Genomic DNA, 20,286 nt, shown 5'->3' on the forward strand with positions numbered 1-20,286 from the left:
TCCGTCCGCGTGGATATATAAAAAAACTTAATATATAGATAAGTTAAATAAAAAGCAGCTCTTTAAGGCATAAATTCGAAAAATAATGGATAAATAGTCCTATGTCCGTCTCCTGGCTCTAAGCTACCTCCTCACCAATTTTCAGCTATATCGGTAAAGCCGTTCTTGAGTTATAAATAGTGTAACTAACACGACTTTCTTTAATATATATAAATATAAGATGAGTATTTGTTTAAAAAAGTCTGTCTCACGTGTACATTATAAATGTTTCAAATATGTGTATAATTTAATTGCAACGTTTGGAATGTGAGATAAAGTGTCTAATTTAATTCTTATATAGTAGCGAAATTGCTCTTATTAGATAAAAAATGGAACAATAGTGTTTCCATGTTCAAAATAAAATTGGGACACTGTTTCATTAAAGATGATTTACGTAATTAAACTTACAAAAAATGCCTAAAGAGCAAAGATAGCAATTTCATTCATAAATATTACTGCCTCCAGCATTTACGTAATTTTTTTTAATCTCTAACTGGTTCGAGAAAAAAGTTTTTAATGATTTATTCGGCATTAGCACTGGACATTTCTGGCATCCGCACGACTTTGTCTAGTCTTGTTGTTAATTATATCAATATGATAATATTTTATCGTTCATTCCACTCCAGTCAGATGGAGTCTGGTGCTGTATCCAAGGTTTCTAGTTATCTTTTTATATCGTTACATATAATGTATTTCACTTTCTTAGTAAATATAGAGTTTTTAATATACATAATAACGGTGTTGTAAATGAATTTCTTTTAAAGAAAATATATCACATATCTACTTTGACTCCTTAATATTTTTGGTAAAAATAATGAAATATTTTAATTATCTTAAGAGGCGCCGCGAAAAATTTGGTAGCCTATGGGCTATCTCACACTATGTTCTACATCTATGCCAACTTTCAGCGTTCTGGAGATATCTTATAATAAACATCCATCCATACAACTAAGCATTCGCATTGAATGAATCAATTAGTTTAATAATGAATATGAATCGTGTGTATTCCTGTTTTTGTCTGCCGATAGGGGACATGATCACAGCATGCCCTGACAGACACGGTTTAAACAAAAAGTGATATAGTGGCCCGGAACTATGTCATAAAATTCACTGAACGGTGGCACCACACGCAAGGACCCGCCGACCGGAGCTGGAATGAAGTCACAGACATCTAAAATTACTAAGGCTATGTATACCAGAGATTTTTATGACTTATTGTAATTCAGGTCACTTGGTCGAAGCCAGATGAGTCAATCGTTCAGTTTGTATGCGCAGGTGATAAAACGGGCAACTGTTTATGTTATGAACTGTTTTATAAATAACACTAGTTTTAGTATGTAACATACAAAACTCACGCAACATTTTTTTTATTAATCTTACACTTATAATAGGTAAGGTAATAGGTTTTTATAGTTTTTATTTATTTAAACCAAGTAAGAATAAACTTTCTTGCATGTAACGGATATGAATGTGGAAGAAGTGATAGAGGTGTGCCAAGAACGCATCGATAAATTCGAGATCTTTGCGTAATGTTCTACGTCACGGGCTTCAGTCTATTATTGTAAAATCGAGTCCGAAAATACTGCAAACAAATTCAAAGTAACTATAGATGTATTAATAAACAGATAAATCACTTGAAATAATAACAATGATCAACAATCATCGACGCCCTTATAAAGTGTTGGGACGAAATTAAAATGCGTTACAATTGCTTCTCATTGACGCGATAAGAGAAGAGTCAGTGCTCTTATTGAGACTGATTTATCGCTGATGCTGCTCGACCTTAGGATACATACACATAAACCGAATGCACCGCGAATCAGCGTAAAAAAATTATACATGTGTTTGCTTCTTTACGTTAACTTCGTCTAGGAGAACCATAAACTGATGTTCCAAGAAGAAAGCTAAAAAGCGTTCACGTGCGAGCTAAGGAGGTTAAGGGAGAGAAATTTATATAGCTTTATCGCAGGAGGAATTGCTACTCTGAGTGCATTATGTTCGGCGCAGTTCGTACAAGTTCGTGCGAGTTTCGAGATGCATTCACCAGATGTGTACGCACCCTTATGATGATAATGGCGAGTGATACACGGCTTGCGTCAGCGCAGTGACATCAGCTACCATAGGAACAGATAAAGTCGCCACCAATTAGAATTGTACGTGTTGAGATCTATACTTCTATAGTAAACAAACTCAACACAAGTGAACCTGACCAAGATTGAAGTAATGTATCTATATGAAGCATAGAACAAATTAGTTAACGTACAGTAAGGACACCATCAGTTACACTAGGAAAATCTATTCTCTGCCGATTTTTGCACGAATGGCCATACCTCAAAAAAACTAAAAAAAGGTATACGATTAAATAAATAATTGTATAATTATTTATTTAATTGTATATTTTTAATATCTAAGATCGATTTGTAATATGTATGTATGTAAATGTGTTAGTAAGCGTTCATTATGTAAATACGTAAGCTTGTTGGCGAGTCGTAAGTTAGTCGGTAGAGTCGGTCACATAAATCTGGTGCGAGCGACGCGCGGGTGATAATGTCGCGATCGGAATGTCGCGGGGTTTCGGCGTGCGACGGAAGCCACGTCGAGTGCGTCCGACTTCTGCCGACTCCTGCCCACGTACCCGTGCCCGCTCCTGCCTGCAGCTGTCTACTGCTACCTTTTCCTGCCTCATTCACAAATGAGCATTGTTATGCTCCATTCATATTGTTATTTTATATTATTACTCGCATTTTAAAATTTTAATTACAATTAATACACGCAATATCGACTAATGATAGTTATTTATTTAAGATAATATGTGATCTTAAGTATTAAGTACTTGTTGGGTATTTTTAGTATTATATCACGTCAATGTTATCATTTTGGCATAGTCTCTACATAACAAGACACAAACATCAGTTATTAATTATCAAATTGATAAAATCTGTCGTGAATGAATATTAAAATAATGAGAAAAGTTCAAGGCTTCCTTCATGTAATAGCTCACTAACAACATAGATAAGGATTGAGGCATACATCAAGCTTATCTCGCGCCCTACCGCGGAACTACCGACACTGTTTTGTTTATTCGAGTCTTAAGGTCTCACGAGTTAAACTAACAAACACTATGATAATTAGAACACTTATTGCTCGCATTTATAGTAACTAGATATGATTGCTATCTTATTATAAAAAAATATTATAAAAATTATTTTAAAGAATATTTAAACTATCAATGTTATACTGAATTGATTACTGTTCTATAAATATTAGATATGAAATTAATACTTAAATGACAAACAAAAGAAGCACGCTATAAACACATGCCTCGTATCGTAATTTAACTACGAAATAAAGGTTATCGTTTGGCCAAACATTGACCGAAGTTATCGGCCCTAACCGGGACGAGTTTGCCAATTTAATTCATAACCCATTAGGGTTTGAGAGAGACATCGGTTGCGGGTAAATCGTAAAATGAAGGCGAGCACGCGATCCGACCAGTATTCAATTTCATAGAGAAACTTATTTTATGCCGCCGGGGTTACCGCGCACGAAAGCACCGAATTGATCACTACTGTCAATGATTAAAGAACGCAGAGTACACGCACTCTTTTAATACCTACATAGTTGCCCAAATCAAAAATTTACAACAAATCTATTTAGATTAATTTTTTTACACTTTTATTTCCACATGTGCTCCTAAAATATAAACAGGGTTCTTATTCGCAAACAGCTAAATACCATATATGTAATAAATTAGTAACGCACTTAAAATCCATGGTCATTTTTCACTAAAGACCCCTAGTATAAATTTTGACTTGAATTATTTTATTACACCTTGAAATAATACTTAAGAGCATGCGAAGTAAAATTGAAAGAAAATTAGTGAGAAGAAAAAATTATCTCGCGTTTGTCCCATCAAGACTCCTTACTCTCTGAAATGGCCGCAACGACGACAATCTACATGTATTTTGTCGTGAGTAGACAGAGCCTAGAGCTCTGATTTGCGTGAACGTTTATAATTTACAAAAAGAACACATAAAAAATGTCTTACTAAGTCGATGGGAACTGCTTCATGGAATGTCACAAACTATTTGAGTTCTAAAGTAATCTAATTTGTTATGAAAAGTTTCCAAGTTTCGATAAAATTACCCACATTTATCAAATAATTGGGTTAAAGTTGAACGAAGCAGTAACAAGAAGGTACAATATTTTTTCAAAAATCGAATAATAGAATATAATTGCTGATTTTCTAATAAATGAATTTGAAAAAGGAATGTTTGTTCCTTCTCTCTCTTGCAAAAAAATGCCTCTAGACTTTGATGACGTAGTTAGTCGAACTACTTTATAAGGTAAACTTTATAAAACGTGATTAGTTTATACCATGACTTTAAATGACTAATTATTACACGGAAGGGAATTTAAACGCATATGACTGATGGGTTACATGTCATTAATTGATAAAAATATGTGCATTTAATACCTTATATGTCGTGTGTGGACAAAACATATTTATATTCAACTGATACTCCGATGTTTGATGTACTGACGAATATATTAAATTTACTGATTGTTTTCTCTCAATCAAGTAAAGTCATGACGAAATTCAATACGATATTGTTGACGGGGAAAAAGTTATGTTTTTATCGTATCGAAATTAAACTAAATTATTAACACACATTTAAAGTTTTATTTTCATTGATTTATTCCAAAAATAGACTAAATAAGCTGAGTGAAAAATATGCATTAATATTGGTTACTCATAATGAGTCAATACTGATATTTTTGAACTTATCAAAACAGTTCTATCTCTGCATTAAAACTATAGCAGTACTGTTGTACTGCTTCGCCGTGTGAAACCAGAAGTTAATATGAAACATATCGTACGTGTTGCGGAAAACATAACATACATATTTCTTTAACAGAATGGCATTCAGAGAAGTGTGCAAATTGAATCGAGTTCAAGCCTTGCTAGTGTCAGGCTAATATATCAATAGTTATTGGAATTTTATGTTAGATTCTATCACAATAGAAGACGTCCGATGAATTCTTATTTTATACTACAATAGGAACCAAAGAGTTTATCGAAACAGTATTGGACGTGTGTGATAACATAGTTGTGATATGAGCAAAAAAGCAATTCCAAAAAATCAAATATAATTGAATATGTCAGTTTAAAAAAATATTTCATATTATGAATTTAATTTCAAGAATATCACGTCACATACAGATACAGTCAGTATCAAAGTAGATTGATTTATTTTAAATAAATGTCTAGTCCACGTACGCTATTTTACGTGTCAAAACTACCTCAATAATTATTTTTTCGGTATTTTATATTACATTATAAAGATTGAAATAGAAATTTTAGCTAGTTCGCTTTGACCTTTTTTTTATTTTTCTTGCTATTCCAAATACGTAAGAAACATACATCGTTTTGGTCGGATTTATAAAAAGTCAAAAGCCGCCGGTGTCGAATACACTATAGGAGTAATTCGAACTGTCTCTTCTATGAAACAAAGAATAAGGATATTATTTATTTAGTGCTATTTTTTGGACTGCAAAAATCTCAGCTTTAAAACCGTTCCGACACTACAGTAATTTTTTTTTTATTTTTATAGTGTCCACGACTATAATGTTTTTTATTTTTTATTATGGATAGGTATTGGTAGGATGCTTTTTAAAACATATATTTCTTAAATTTTTATGTACTCAGAGAGTCAATTTTTTAGTTTAGTCTGCTTCATCTTTTCAATAAAATTTTAAAGAGCACTCTTTACAATAATAATGAACAACTGGTCGTCTAAATATTTTCATCAGCAAGCCTTGGAATTGTTTGTCCACTCGAATAAAGTACTACAAGGTCCTTCGAGATAATCACTACATCGCTTTAATGTAACAATTCGAAGAACGCTATGACTAATCTACACATTATCTTTGAATCGAATATACGAAACGAATGAAATATATAAAACCATAAATTTTTAAAAGTTTAAAGTTGATATAAGCAAATTAACAAACTTAATGTTTAACTCGAAAGAAATCGGTTAAAGAACTTAATATTGCATTGCGATTTAAAATAGACTAGCAGTGCCATCTAAATGAAAATGTTTAAAAGAAGAGCAATGTGTGACGTCACAGCTTCTGATTGGAAAGAAGCTATAGAGTCATGTTGTGTCGCATCCTCTGATTGGTAGAACAAAATGCGCGCGCTGATATTTGACTCACGAGCTGCGACCGCCAATTTTAAACGCGGAGCCTAATGCGCGCCAATTTAAACACTGATCTTAAATCAAATTCCATACTACGCTTGCACAGTTTAACTATATTCATGCAATATAAACTTCTATGTTCAAGTCTGTTATTTTGTACGCAATAAAATTTGTACAACACCATCTATTGATAAAAAAATAAAACATTTACCCAACATTATGTGGTAATAAAAAGAACCATAAATGAATAAGACCTCTATTCAATTTGATCATCAAATAAAGTCATATTTAAAGTTATATGAGTGCTCGACATTGCAATAAATCTTTATTTTGATATGGCAGGCAACAAATGAACTATGTAAGCGATGAACTAATTGAAACAGGCAAAAGTCATCATAATAAAGCAGTTACTGCGAAAACCATTAATGCTTTAATGGCTTTAACGAATGATCTTCAAATTGAAACGGGCTCTGTCAAGATAACGTTTCATTTATAACCATAAGTATTCGCCTGGGCCTCTGTTAACAAGTTATATAACCAATATTCCGATCTTTATAAATAAAAATTTACAATATAATTATAATTTATTTTATTGTCCCGGCTCGCCCGGTGAAATACCACGACCACACAGAAGACAGGCGTGAAGTGGAAGCAATTCCGCGTTTCGTCTGATGAGTGTGCGTCCCGGAGGCCCAATTTAGTCCTCTTTCCCTTCCTACACTTTTTCTTATAAGGATGGAAAGTGGAAGTGGACTTTCCGGATGAGAGGATGCATGGAAATGTTTTCTTTCTGTGCATCCTCTGCTCCGTCGATTAAAGATAGGCAACACATATACAATTGCGTATGTCTATGGGCAACGGTCACTTCGCTATTTCAGCGAATTCATGTGGTCGCTCGCTCGTTTGCCACCTTATGATATAAAAAAAAATCTTATCTAAGACAGCTTATACCATCATCTATAGATATTTGTTAAATTCTTTATGTTTTTAATAACCTAATTATGAAAGTTATAGCATTAACCATATCGCTGAGGACCATTGTAGCCGGGCAATACGCTTAGCTAGTAACAAGGATGTTACGTGGGCGAGCAGTTTGAATTAATTGATTGGTTTGAGTTTATAATTGGCATAATAGGTACTTGAATTTCGGATTGCTACAGAACTACTCGACATTCCAAACAGTGAATGCAATACAGGCAAATGGCATAGCTAATGTAACTACTAAGTAAAGTAAATTGTCAAAAGAATCGACATAATCTTGAACATTAAAGATGTAATAGTATTTACAAAATTTATGTAGAATTGGATGTTTTATCTCTGTCTATACAATATCACCGATATGGTTGTGTTATGGTTTTTAAATTAAAAATTGTGTAACTTATTCCGAAGGTAAAATTAAATAATAGTTAAATCGAATCGTTATCAACATCGACAACCTCTTATCCCTACTTTTTTTAAGTTACATAAACTTCCTGTTCCAATTCTATTAAGGTAAAAAAATTGTCTACTGATTGAAATATTATTACTATTATAATGTTAGGAAGAAAATCCGACACTGTAACGGTGTATCGTCGCAACGCAAAATTAAATGACAACGTTCATCATATCCCCTCACTAATCGAAGACTTGACTTGGTATCGATAGCGAGCTATTTACTCTAAATGATTCTAACTAATAATGTCTAAAACTAAATAATCGGTATGGATACCGTAGTCAGGCTATGATTGCCGTTTAACTTCCCATTTCTCGAATCTAAAGCCGATCAGTGTCCACTCAACGCTAAAATTAATGGCTCTACTGCTCCTTAGAGAACTCGCAATGGACGGACCATTTGATTACTTTGTACACAACGCTTACTTGACTCAAAGCCAATTAGCTGCAATACACGACCTTAAAATTTATTCAAGCATCTAATGTCTATTTACAAAAACGTACAACTCTTTTTAAAAGTGTATTTCATACATTTTCGATGTACAATGTTCATATGTATAAGTTTCTTAACGTGTTCATTTTATATCTATATGTTCAAACTGATTCTAAATTCGAAATTGTATTAATTGCAAGTGATTTAATGCTATCAAATTACCAGGAGAACAATCATCTACTTACAATAGAAGGAAATGCCGTGTTAAATACGCCACTCAATGTCTAATCGTCCGTTTAGACATCCTAAACATGGTAATTGTTTCTGTAAATTTAGAATTGAGCAAAACAAATTTATCCTTTTACAGAAGATTTAACATAAAAGAAACATCTCAAAACTTATGTGTGATCATGGTTTAAAAAAGTGTTGGTCAACAACCAGCATGGCCGCGAATATAACATGAATTGGACTTATAATGACTTAGTCTATAAACCTATTAATAATTAAAATACTAATCGAATGACATCAAGACATTTGATGCAAACCTTGTGGGTTCAGTCACGTACTTTAGCTTCATGTCTTCCTTCCTTTCTTGTCTTAAAACAATTTACCTGACTAGATTTTCCGCACCATGTAGTGCGGACAACTCAGGTCGGTACAGTTCGGTACCTGAATAATAGCTTTGACTTACCTGGTGGGCAGTCAGCTTCGTCGGAGCCGTCATCGCAGTCCTGTTGACGATCGCATTGCCGTCTCCGGTGGACGCACCGTGTGTTGTCGCATCTAAACTCGTACGCAGCACATGCTGTACAAAAAACACAAGTTTTTCATATATACTTTTTAACGTAGCGCCTATATCCTAGCGATTAGCTATCAATATGATATTAACCACTGCCTTCTAAATTAAAGACCGTGGGTTTCTGACACCAACATCTCTGTATAAAACATATCGTCATCACAGTTATTATCTTTGACAAAAAAGAGATAACAATATGTCTTAAACGGAGATTTTGATCTCAGAAATCCAAGATAACTGGTACTGTAGAAGTTCGTAATAAAGTCACGTTTATGAAAAATTTATTTTGCATAAAATTTTATAGTCCTTTATAGTGTGCATGCTTTATGGAACCAAATAAAAAATATCTCAACAATTGCTTAAAATGTTTTGAGTACAGAGAAATGGAAGGAATTAACAATGAAAGCTGAACCCACCACCTTATGAATTAGAGGAAACGAGAGATATCAACGATTGATTAAAGCTTAGTATACCAAAGCGAAAACGAACCGAAACCACAGCGAAGCCTTTTTGATGTGAACATCATGAATTTTATTTAATAATAATTAACTATCTTATAATAGATGATCGATCAGAAATTTAAAAATTAAAAAAAAATGAAATGTTTTCTAGATGAGAAGGGGACTGGTGTCCAAAGTAGGGAAGTACAAGTTATGAATGACCAGGCCGGCGCCTCAGGAACCGGATAATAGAAAATTAACAATTATTAAACTTAATATGAGTGTATATAAAATTACTTCCAACAGTTTGAAGCATTCAGAATTACTTAGGCGCTCAGAACTGCTAAGTGGTCTTCCTTAGTATTCTTATATTTAGGTATGACGAATGTAGGTATGACAGATACAGCATAAATTATGGTTAAACAACATTAATAGGGCAGTGTATTCCAACAAACCCGTAAATATTTCAGACATAAACACGCCATATATTACTTATCTTACGTTGGATGGATGTTTGTTTGTGGGTATCTCCATTACTGCTGCATAAATCTGGAAGAACGCCCTATGTGTTCTTCCAGACTATGTTCAGTTTTATTAGTTCCGCGCGCACGGAGGCGACAGCTACTTTAAGATATTAATTGTAAAATACATAAGTTTTTTATATAAAAAAAAAATCAATGCTTATTTCTTATTGAAGTTAGGTAAAACAAAATAATCAGGAATGCCGAAAAGCAATAAGAAAATCGGCTAATAACAATTGACTTTAAGCAAAGTATTGCTAAGGACCGAATTTTGATCAAATGAGTAACGATTTTTGAAGAACACAGAATCAGAATAGAGTAAATATTTCGATTCTCCAAGTAAAGTAGAAATGAAATAGAGGAAGGATGGAAGAATGAATACCATGAAGGTATGACCCATGTAGCAGGATACAAAAAAAAACAAAAAAAAAATATTTACAATCAATTTGGGCTGTAGTTGTTTCTGGTATAACTTCATTTTCTGTGTCACTTGAGGTGATATCGTCACCCTCATCGCCATCCCCGCCTAAATGATGAAAAAATAAAATATACGAAATAAAAATCTACGAGCACTCGTTATGCTAATTTATTTTTCGTCTTTGTTCCGTTGCAATACTGATTCCTATATTAAATAGAGGTGAAAAAAGAAAAAGAAATAGAACAAAATATATTTACGTTCTGTGCGAGGTGTAGTCGTCTCAGGTATTAATTCGTTATCTTCATTCGGAGCTACGCTAAACGTATCAAGGTCATCTAAACAAACAAAAAAAAGAAAAAAAAAGAAATTTTGAAAAATTAATTAAAAAAAATCAATTTACAAAAATAAAGGAAATATATATTGAATCACCATTATCTGATTTCGGCGTCGAAGTCTGTTGATCGACTTCATTAATCTGGTCTTCGCCTTCAGAGTCTAGTAAACGTTAATGAAAATAAATATAAAAATGACTTAATTTTTAAACTTAAAAAGTAAAAATAAAAAAAACATCTTTCAAATGTTTAAAAATTAAAAAGTCATAAAAAAATTAAAAAGAAACCTTGATCTGGGCACGACACTTCGTCACTGCCGTCGGGACAGTCCGGGGAACCGTTACACCAAGCCCAGCCAGCAATACAATGATTATCATCACACTTAACCTCGTCAGCGGCACACTCCAGATTAGTGGTACCTACGTAATACAATGTTTGTATTGAATTTGGGACAACTAACTGCTTACAATTAATACATCAAGTCTTCATACTATCTAGCTCAAGAACGTCGACACTTGGGACACATTGCTAAAATTGCAAATAATTCCCGAGATTTAGCTAAATTAAAGTGAAAAAGACCCTAGAGTAATGAAGATAGGATGAGATAGTGAATAACTATTAAAAATAAAGTCATAGGTGATGATGAAGTACACTAACAAATAAGTAATACGGCTAGGAAAGCATTTCTATGTTGTTCTACAATCTATCAAAAAAAATTGTATCTTTAGGGTGTCATAGTTTTACAAAAGCGTTTATAAGTGCCTTTTACATGTTATTTTTAAACTATAAAATGCACACAATAAATCGGTATCGGTAACAACAACCCATACTTGTTTTCTTCAATATTAAGTTGTTTATGATTTCTCACAACAACAAAAATTACAAATCATCATCATCATCAGTCATCACTATACGTCTCCACCGATGGGTTCGGAACCTATCCTAAGTTAAGGGTGATTAGGCCATAGTCAACCACGCTGGCCAAGTGCGGGTTGACTTCACTCATATCTTTGAATTTCTTCTCAGATATGTGCAGGTTGCATCACGATGTTTTTCTTCACCGTAATTACAAATAAAACGATAAAATTATCGTAACGTATCTGAAAGCTAAATTCAACTCAATCACACAAACCTGGGTCAACTATATCTGTTGATAAAAATTCGTTTTCGTCTACTGTGAAGATACCGAGTTGTCTTCTTTGTCTGATGTGATCTTGAAGGATCCTCGCCAACTCCTTGGTGTCATCGAAGCCAGATGTTATGATGTCCATGGTTACTTTGCACGAGAACTCGTCCGATAACCTCGACCTGAAATATCATAATAGAAGAATGAAGTAAAGTAAGAAGTGACAATTAAAATTCAACAAAAAAATATATTTAGTAGCACTTCAGTAAATTTACTATTTCATATTAATTAGAAATCTTCAAAATTGTGTAGTCAAGAAATCATAAAAAAAATTAAGTGTTTTCATAGCATCCACACATACATTTCTCAATCTTTACTGTAGTTAATATTATTTACGATACAGACTATACATATGTAGAAGAATAATACTCACTGTATCCTAACGAGACTGGCTCTTTGAGTTCCGGGAACTGTATCGAATAGGTTGTTGACTGCGTCCGCGAGTCCTATTGAGATATTCTGGAACTGCTCAGAGTCTCTATCGGAGTATTCGTTCTGGAAGGGCTCCATCACCACGAAAGTAACACGTAGTGTCTCTGAAAATTAATCATATAGGTAATATATTATTATAGGTATATATTTACATTTTAAGGTATAGGAAATTTTGATTGCTGCATTGTCCTCAATTTTACTTTGCGATTAATCATTTGCAATGTATGGTTGTTATAAACAATACAAATAACTAATAGCCGACAACCTTCTTTTTCTTCTTTTAGTGCCTCTTCAATCTTGAAGGTTGGCGCTAACTTTGTACGTGACAATATTCATACCGCCAAGGCAGTGTTTTTGCACTCCTTACTCCTTTTCGCCTCAAAATCTTAAAAAGTTGAAATTACTTACTTTCCCTGTTGTCTGGATCTCTCCTCAACGTTCCCGAGCCTTCGATTGGAGTTTCGTCATCGTCAACGTCATTCCTATAAAAAATTAATAACTTGAATATCATCAATTACTCTCGTATATTTTAATATAGTTTTTTTTTATTATTGTCTTCGATTTTAAGGAGTATGATTCTTAAAATAATCGGATCTTAATAACTTGATGTTAATTTCAGAAGAGTTTCACGTTTATCATTTCTACTTAAATTATACGCTTGTCTGTAGGTTAGTTTGTAAACTAACTAAAATAGAATATAGACCACTTACCCGTTTTCATCGGACGTAGCTGATTCGTACTCCACTGGATCTTCAGTTGTGTCTGTGAGTGTTGCTGGAAATTTTAACAGTTTCTTGTTAGTTCACAGTTAAAATAATGGCATGTAGAGATTGAAAACATCATTAACATTAAATACTTTTATTGTAATAGTTAAACTATTGTCAAAGGACGTTGAAATTGTCTTTTCAAATATTATAATATCATAATACATACATATTTATTTGAGATTTCGTTGTATATCTAAGCTAAGTTTCATTCACAATCGTTCAGCAGTTTTTAAGTTAGATGGATAGATGTTTTTTTGAAAGTCTCTATAACGGCTGCACGGATCTTGATGGAATTTGGCACAGATGTAAAACATAGGCTGGAAGAATACATAAGCTATTTCTGAGGTTTTTTTTCAATTCCACGCGAACAGATTCGCTGGCGATAGCTAGTGTTAAATAAGACAAGAAGTTAGATTACTTACAAACCAACTGTCTCTTTAACCGCCGCAGATGACTGATGAGCCCAGAATCTGGTTCCTTGACCTCCAGGAACTCGTTTAAGGAATCATCTTCATCTTCCCAATAGATGTCTCCTGCTATTGCAGTCTGAAAAGAAAATTTATAGAAAATTAATATTTACAACTCAGTACCTAAGATTGCAAGAGATCTATAAATTTTGAGGCAAAATCCGCACACACTGCGAATTAATCGTTAAAAAAAATTGTTTCATGACTAGTCTATGGATATTCACTTGAAAGTATTATACTTTTTGGATCACAATCCAATTAACAGAGTGTACAACTTATATCTTAATGTTTAATTAAGATTTTTTCGATTGTGTTAAATGGCAGTGTATTTGCACATTGTACTATGTCATATAAAGGTCATCGGCAGATTTGGCTCGCCTGACTTCAGGAATAGGTACTTATCAATGTTTGTGGATTGGTCGGCTAAGGTCCCGCCCCGCCTTAATAACGATTCCGATTTGCCGGCCCCTTCGCCTTCTTACTCCAAATTTTCAGCTTTTATTTTATTTTATAGTATACAGAAACCTTTGAAACACTGCTTGTGATAGGACTAATAACCTATATTTCGGTACTTAATTATTTGTATAGCACAAAAAGAACAGTACTCATTTGTTGGCAATTTAAATAAAAACTTTTTAAAAACAAGCTCTTATTATGTTCTTCTTAATTATATTAACTAAATATCTTAAAAACGACAAACTATCCGTCAACACGATTCAAACTAACTCAATATCTATGTAGTTGTATCGTTTCATTGCGAAGTTCCTATAGCCACCTTCCGGCTCCATCATCAGATCAGCACCATATCATCAGAATATTGTATGGTCACAAAATTTACACTTGTATGCAAAATTTTATCTCAATCAGTAACTGGGAAGTGGATCAAATTTAATTTGAAAGATTTGATGACAGACGTTGGGGTTGAAATTAAATATAAGCACCTTATCGTATTATACAAGCTTATATAATACGATAAGGCGCCATTAAAAAAACAAAATGTTGAAACATACGAATATAATTTAAGTATATAGAACATAACGTCCATCGACGACTAAGAGATCACGATTCATAAATAAATCGTTGGACAAAGAGGCAATTAGAGTGTGGGGAGAAGAGTGCTTGGAGGATTTCTCGGCAATTTCGTATAGTCCAACATGATCCTCGCTCGGGTGGGAACAACGCGCCGCGCAAGTTAACTATGCCAAGGGTTGGCGAGCGTTAATTTCAAATTTATAAGAAAAAATACTTTATTTGAAACTTACAGACCATCATTTCATATACGTATTTACCAAATGTATGATGAAAAATTATGTGTGTCTTGACAATGCTTTTTATTACCATATTTACTGGATTTTAAGCAAAAAGTTGGCGTTGTGTTATGCGAATGGTTGATAACTTAAATAAGAAAGTATCAAGATTAAATATCGATGACTGCAAAAGTTGAGGAAAACCAAAGAAAATATGAATGGATGGATGAACACGATATGCGTAAGAAGAAGGAAGTTAATTCAAATATAACGGTCAAGTAGAGATGCATGGAAGAGTAGTACATAGTGTGCCGACCACGTCCCTAGTCCCTAGAGGGGTTGATGATAAATTCACTAATAATTTAAATAATTATAAATAATACTGCCAAGAGCATGTTGCCTGCTTCGAGCTGCCACTCTTAAAAAACAAAGATTTATACCCGATAATTTAGTGTAAAATAACCTAACAGATTATGAATTCGTAAAAAACAAATGTTTATATTCAGCAGTACTGTAAATATTCAATTCATTTAGGTTAACGATCGCCCTTACACACGATTGTCTCCGATTGTTAAATAAATTGATAAACTACGACTTTTATACATTTACGACGTGAGTGAATAACTGTCCTAAACAGATATTTATCGCTATGCTCAAAGTGTCGGGTCTTAAATGATACAATTCAAAACATATTGAGTTACTCTAAACAAACGTTTGACCCACTCAATGCAGTGTTAGCCTACAAACAAATTTGACGGTAACAATAATCGTAAAACTAGTAAGAATTTAGAACTCTCGTGCGTTGCATCTGAGTACATTATTTAAGTTAGTCTGGTTTATTAGTAAATACTTCTTTACCTTACCTTTTACCTTTGAAGGAATAAAACTATCTATCGATTCTTTTACGCGGTCATTACACAAAATAACAAATTACACTTTATTTAAGTGACCTAGGTCTGAGGGCTTAGGGATTTTGATTTATATTAATGTTTTTTTCAAAATGGTATACATATCAACTAAAATCAGTTACAAAACAGTATTAAAACATTTACGAATAATGCAAAAGTGTGCAAAAGCGTTTATATTTATAATTATACTTGTCAGAAACATTTAGGCTAAGAAAACAGTGTTGCCAAGTTGCTTATGCCATAACCATGCGAGACGCGTGATGTTTGCTCCATGTCGAAATCTCAAACTGTAATGAGAATTTAAAATACATCCGCTCCCTAAATAACAAAATAAACGTTTCAACACTAATACAATAACATTTATAAATAAAATTAACATAAAGGATAAACATTTAAATGACTAACTAAACCCATGAAAAGAAAAGTAAAGAAATGTATCACATCAAAATAACATTTCACAATTTTGTTGACTTCACACATATCTTTGAAATTCTTCTCAGATATGTGCAGGTTGCATCACGATGTTTTCCTTCACTTTATGAACGTCGGATAAATGTACATATGTAAATCGGAAATCGAAAAACACTTCGGTACATAGCGGGATTCGAACCCACCACCTGCAGATTGCAAGTCAAGTGCTTGACACCTGAGCCACCGACGCTCTCACAATATCAAGCTTTCTTAAAAAGGAAAATTATAATTATAATTAAATATTAAAAGACATCTGAAGAAAACTTTACAAAAGTTTCAACACTAAATCCAGTGGTTTAAGAGCCAAAAGGACATGAAAACGCAAGCATAACGTCAGATAAAGATGTACACACAAGACTAGTACGTACTATGAGAATTCTGCGTATGAGAGAGGACCGGATTAAAGGACCCACGGTATGAATACGGATGGTACATCTGCAAGCTACAATTCAGAAGCGCCTCTATTTCAATCTGGGATACCTGATGTAATCTAGAATCTAGTCTATTGGTTGGATACTATGTTTCTCATGCTGACATAAATTTCGTTCTAAGCTCAAAACAAAACTATTGATACTGTAAATTGCTTTACTCCAGTAAAGCCGCTTATATTACGTAATAAAGTATTAAATATCAAATACACTTAAGCAACGAAACTAAATGTTTGTGTTTGGTAACAGACATAAGACTGAAAATACTCGCCAGTTGAATAAAAAGGAAAATCTAGGATACTGGGACTAGACGAGAAATTCTGTCTTAAATGAATTCTTTAAAAGAAATGTTACATTTCTTAAGTTTATTTTAAAATTTATTTAGTTATATAAAATAAAGTTGTTTTCTGAAAAGAAGATAAATCTTGGTGAAACAAATTATAAAGTGCACGAGAAAATACAAATCTGATTTTAGACATAACATAACTTTGCAAATCATTACGTTAAATGTTGTATAAATATTAAACAAAATCATATTATTGGGCTTTGTCGAGTCTAACTAAATATGTTCTAATAAAACATTTTATCTCTTAATGCAATTAGTTTAAGGTCTAGGTTACAACTACTTTTAATGTTTGAACGGGAACATTCTAAAGTTATTGAAAAGGTTTAACCGCGACCCCGCGTTAGAAGTAACCCCGCCATCTCTTAGGATGGTTTTACATCATTATTGTCTCTTGTAATTATCGCTCCAACTTTCTAATTGTCTTCTCAATTACTAACATAATGTTTGTTATTATATTGAAAATTACAAAGGAAAATTGAACTGTTATAGCTAAGCCAGTAAGGTACAGATAAAGTGATTTTACAATAGTGAAATTAAAACTAGAAAACTAAATTATCAAATAAATCGAGGTTAAGAAAATATGTTTCGAGATTGAAAATTGATTTGACATTATTTAAAGTTGGTCTTAGTAACGCATACTTGATTCAGCTGGTTAAAATTTGCAAATAAGAAAAAACGCAGCGGCCAACAAATGGGGTAGTAGGGCGAAGGGCGAAAGGCGACTTGTTCAGATGTCAAGCTCGAGCGCTCTACACCCTGTCTACACATCCAGTCTCGGCTCGCAAAGTAAAGGGATCTCTATTAGATTATTTACTTGCATTTCACAGACTCTGTATTTCAAATTATAACGTATCTATTTTTATAATTATTTAATTTATAAAAGTATGTATTCAATTTTGCTTTGGCAATTTGTTTTATTTTAATTTTTTTTTTAAATTTCGGTAACGCCTTTAAAAATGGGATAATAAATACATTAAAAAAATCAACTTTATTTGGACACCAACCTAAAAATAAAATAATTTAAAAGGTCACGTAACGTTAGCTTTGATATATTTTACCTTAAATGGACTTATGGGAGTAGTGGTGATCTCAGCGTTTCGATAATTAAAATGTTTACATAACCAAAAAAAATCTGACCGGTACTGACCGAAACTAAACTGGCTAGCATTCCCACTTAATTCTAAAAAACGTTTGAGAGGGACTAAAATTAAAGATCTTTAAGAAAAATTCAAAGCTATTTACTTAAATTCTATCTATATTATGTATTCGAATGTTTTGTTATTAACCATATTAAAATTACTAGCACAATACATTCATATTGGTTAGTCTGAATTTAAAAAAATATTAGTTTTTTTCCAAAAGTCTTGTAACCCGTTGAGACTCCGTTAAAAAAATATTAAGACCGTGTATACTTGTAAAAGACTAAGATAAGTTGTTCGACAGGAAATTATTATCAATACATGTAAATAAGTAACGCAAATAAAAGCAGATGTTTCCTGCCGTATCCCAGACCTTGAAGATATGATGCCCAAAATCTATTAATAATATTTATATTGTATCCACACGATATACTGATAGGGTTGATAAATAAAACATGACATCATCAAATATACTGCAATGTCATGACATTCAAAATTTAAGGTACGCTTCCATTGGCCCGCGCCAGACGTACCGCACGCACGCACGGTACGCAACGGATTTTAGTTTGCTTTATATGACATAGCGATGCGTCCATCAACCTCGCCGCTCGCATCGCATCAAGACAAAGAAAATCCGTTTAATCCGTGTGTGCGTTGCGACAGGCGCGGGCGATTGCACGAGTACCTTTACACACACGTGTAGATATGCTTAAATCAGTTTGTGTGCGGAAAAAATGCATATTAATTTTCTTGTATTTTCCGATTTAATACACGAAGAAGAAGCATCTACTTTCGCTAGACTTTTCCAGACTTATTGACAACGTGAAAGCGTCAATGCGGCTAGTTAACACATGACATTGCAAGAGACAGCACCCTCTATAGACAAAGGAAAAATGAGCTTATTAAAATTCTACGCGCATTTTCTTACATACAATCTCATAGATCCATAGTATGAGAGATGGACAAGCTTCGTAGTCCTTAAATTAATACAACTTGATATCACTTTCTAAGATTATTGAGTTCTGCGAAGACTTATTTGTTTTTGTAATGTAGTTTCGAAGTATGCTATACTATCAGTTTTATATAGACAAAACATACTGTCATCTCTGTTATGGTACGGTACGTTTCAGTGGTTTTGGTTTGGAATTTCTTTTGGTAAACATTAGCGATGAAGCCGATAATAAATAATTTCTAAATTCAAAATACTACCTAAGTATGTACTGTAATTTACGATGGATTAATAATAAATAACGTTTGGTGAAACTATCAAATATTACGTAAAACACACCAGCAACGTCAGCTCATTTTCAGTATGGTATGTCCGACATGAAAGTTATTTAATATCATGTTTAACGTTCAAATTGTTAAAGTCGCAACAATACACTGCACGTCGCTTCTAAATTACAGTTGCAAACTGAAAACAGCAAACAGATCAAATAGGAATTCAAAGCGTTTAAAAACTTATTACGAAAAAGCTCGTTGATTTCAACAATTCGTTTACAGGCGGCATTCGCTTTGCTTTATCCGTTAACTCAGATGTACGGGTGTTCTGCGAACTGCCGAGCTACGATAAAAGTTTTTTGACAATAAAAATATAAAACCTAACAACTCGCTGTTTGATGTAAACGAGGTTTTTTCAATTTTTTAATTGTCGTTGAATCCGTTTAGTATTAATGTCTGCATGTAATATACGATTTTAATACATTGTAAGGATCACTGCAGCACGAAAAAATATCTTGGGTTGGCCTGACAGGCGTGAAGTAGATGTAATTCCGCATTTCATCTGATGAGTTTGCGTTTCGGAGAACTAATTTTAGTCCTCTACCCCTTTTCTTATAAATAAGAGGAAAGCGATGCGAATTAGGCAGAGGACAGGACGCATAGAAAGGGGAAATATCCACTGAAAATTTGTCATTTATTTTATTTAATTACTGTTGAAATTTTTGTCATCGAGTAAACTTTATTAAAACGAGAGCTTAAAAGGTATTATACCGCAACATTATAAAGTTGAAAATATAATTAATATGAGAGAAATAAATTGAAACCGCACAGTTCGACATAATCTTAATAGAGTTGTGTTAATTGAAGAAACAATGACAGGAAAATGTTATAAATAAATAAATTGTGTCATACAAACAATTGAAAATAACAAAGACTTCTTGCTTGATTTTGTATCATTAAGAAAACACTTCAAAATAAGCCGATTGACTTCATTTAATAATTCATAAATAATTTTAAAATATTTAATTTAACCGAAGTTAAGAAATAATCAACTAATT

At 33.0% G+C, this 20,286-nt stretch overlaps 1 protein-coding gene across 1 annotated transcript in view; it reads right to left on the bottom strand.

Annotated features, from left to right (window-relative positions):
* The window catches only part of LOC106113707 (terribly reduced optic lobes), a 109,173-nt gene that overhangs the window by 61,911 nt on the left and 26,976 nt on the right, over positions 1 to 20,286 (bottom strand). The window contains 10 exon segments of the mRNA XM_013306567.1: positions 8,801 to 8,914; positions 10,306 to 10,392; positions 10,542 to 10,619; positions 10,714 to 10,779; positions 10,904 to 11,035; positions 11,749 to 11,924; positions 12,176 to 12,338; positions 12,643 to 12,716; positions 12,945 to 13,008; positions 13,424 to 13,547. Coding sequence (XP_013162021.1) covers positions 8,801 to 8,914; positions 10,306 to 10,392; positions 10,542 to 10,619; positions 10,714 to 10,779; positions 10,904 to 11,035; positions 11,749 to 11,924; positions 12,176 to 12,338; positions 12,643 to 12,716; positions 12,945 to 13,008; positions 13,424 to 13,547 — 1,078 coding nt within the window.

This window comes from Papilio xuthus, unplaced genomic scaffold (genome assembly GCF_000836235.2).
Source record: "Papilio xuthus unplaced genomic scaffold, Pxut_1.1 DF828177.1, whole genome shotgun sequence".
Taxonomy (NCBI): domain Eukaryota; kingdom Metazoa; phylum Arthropoda; class Insecta; order Lepidoptera; family Papilionidae; genus Papilio; species Papilio xuthus.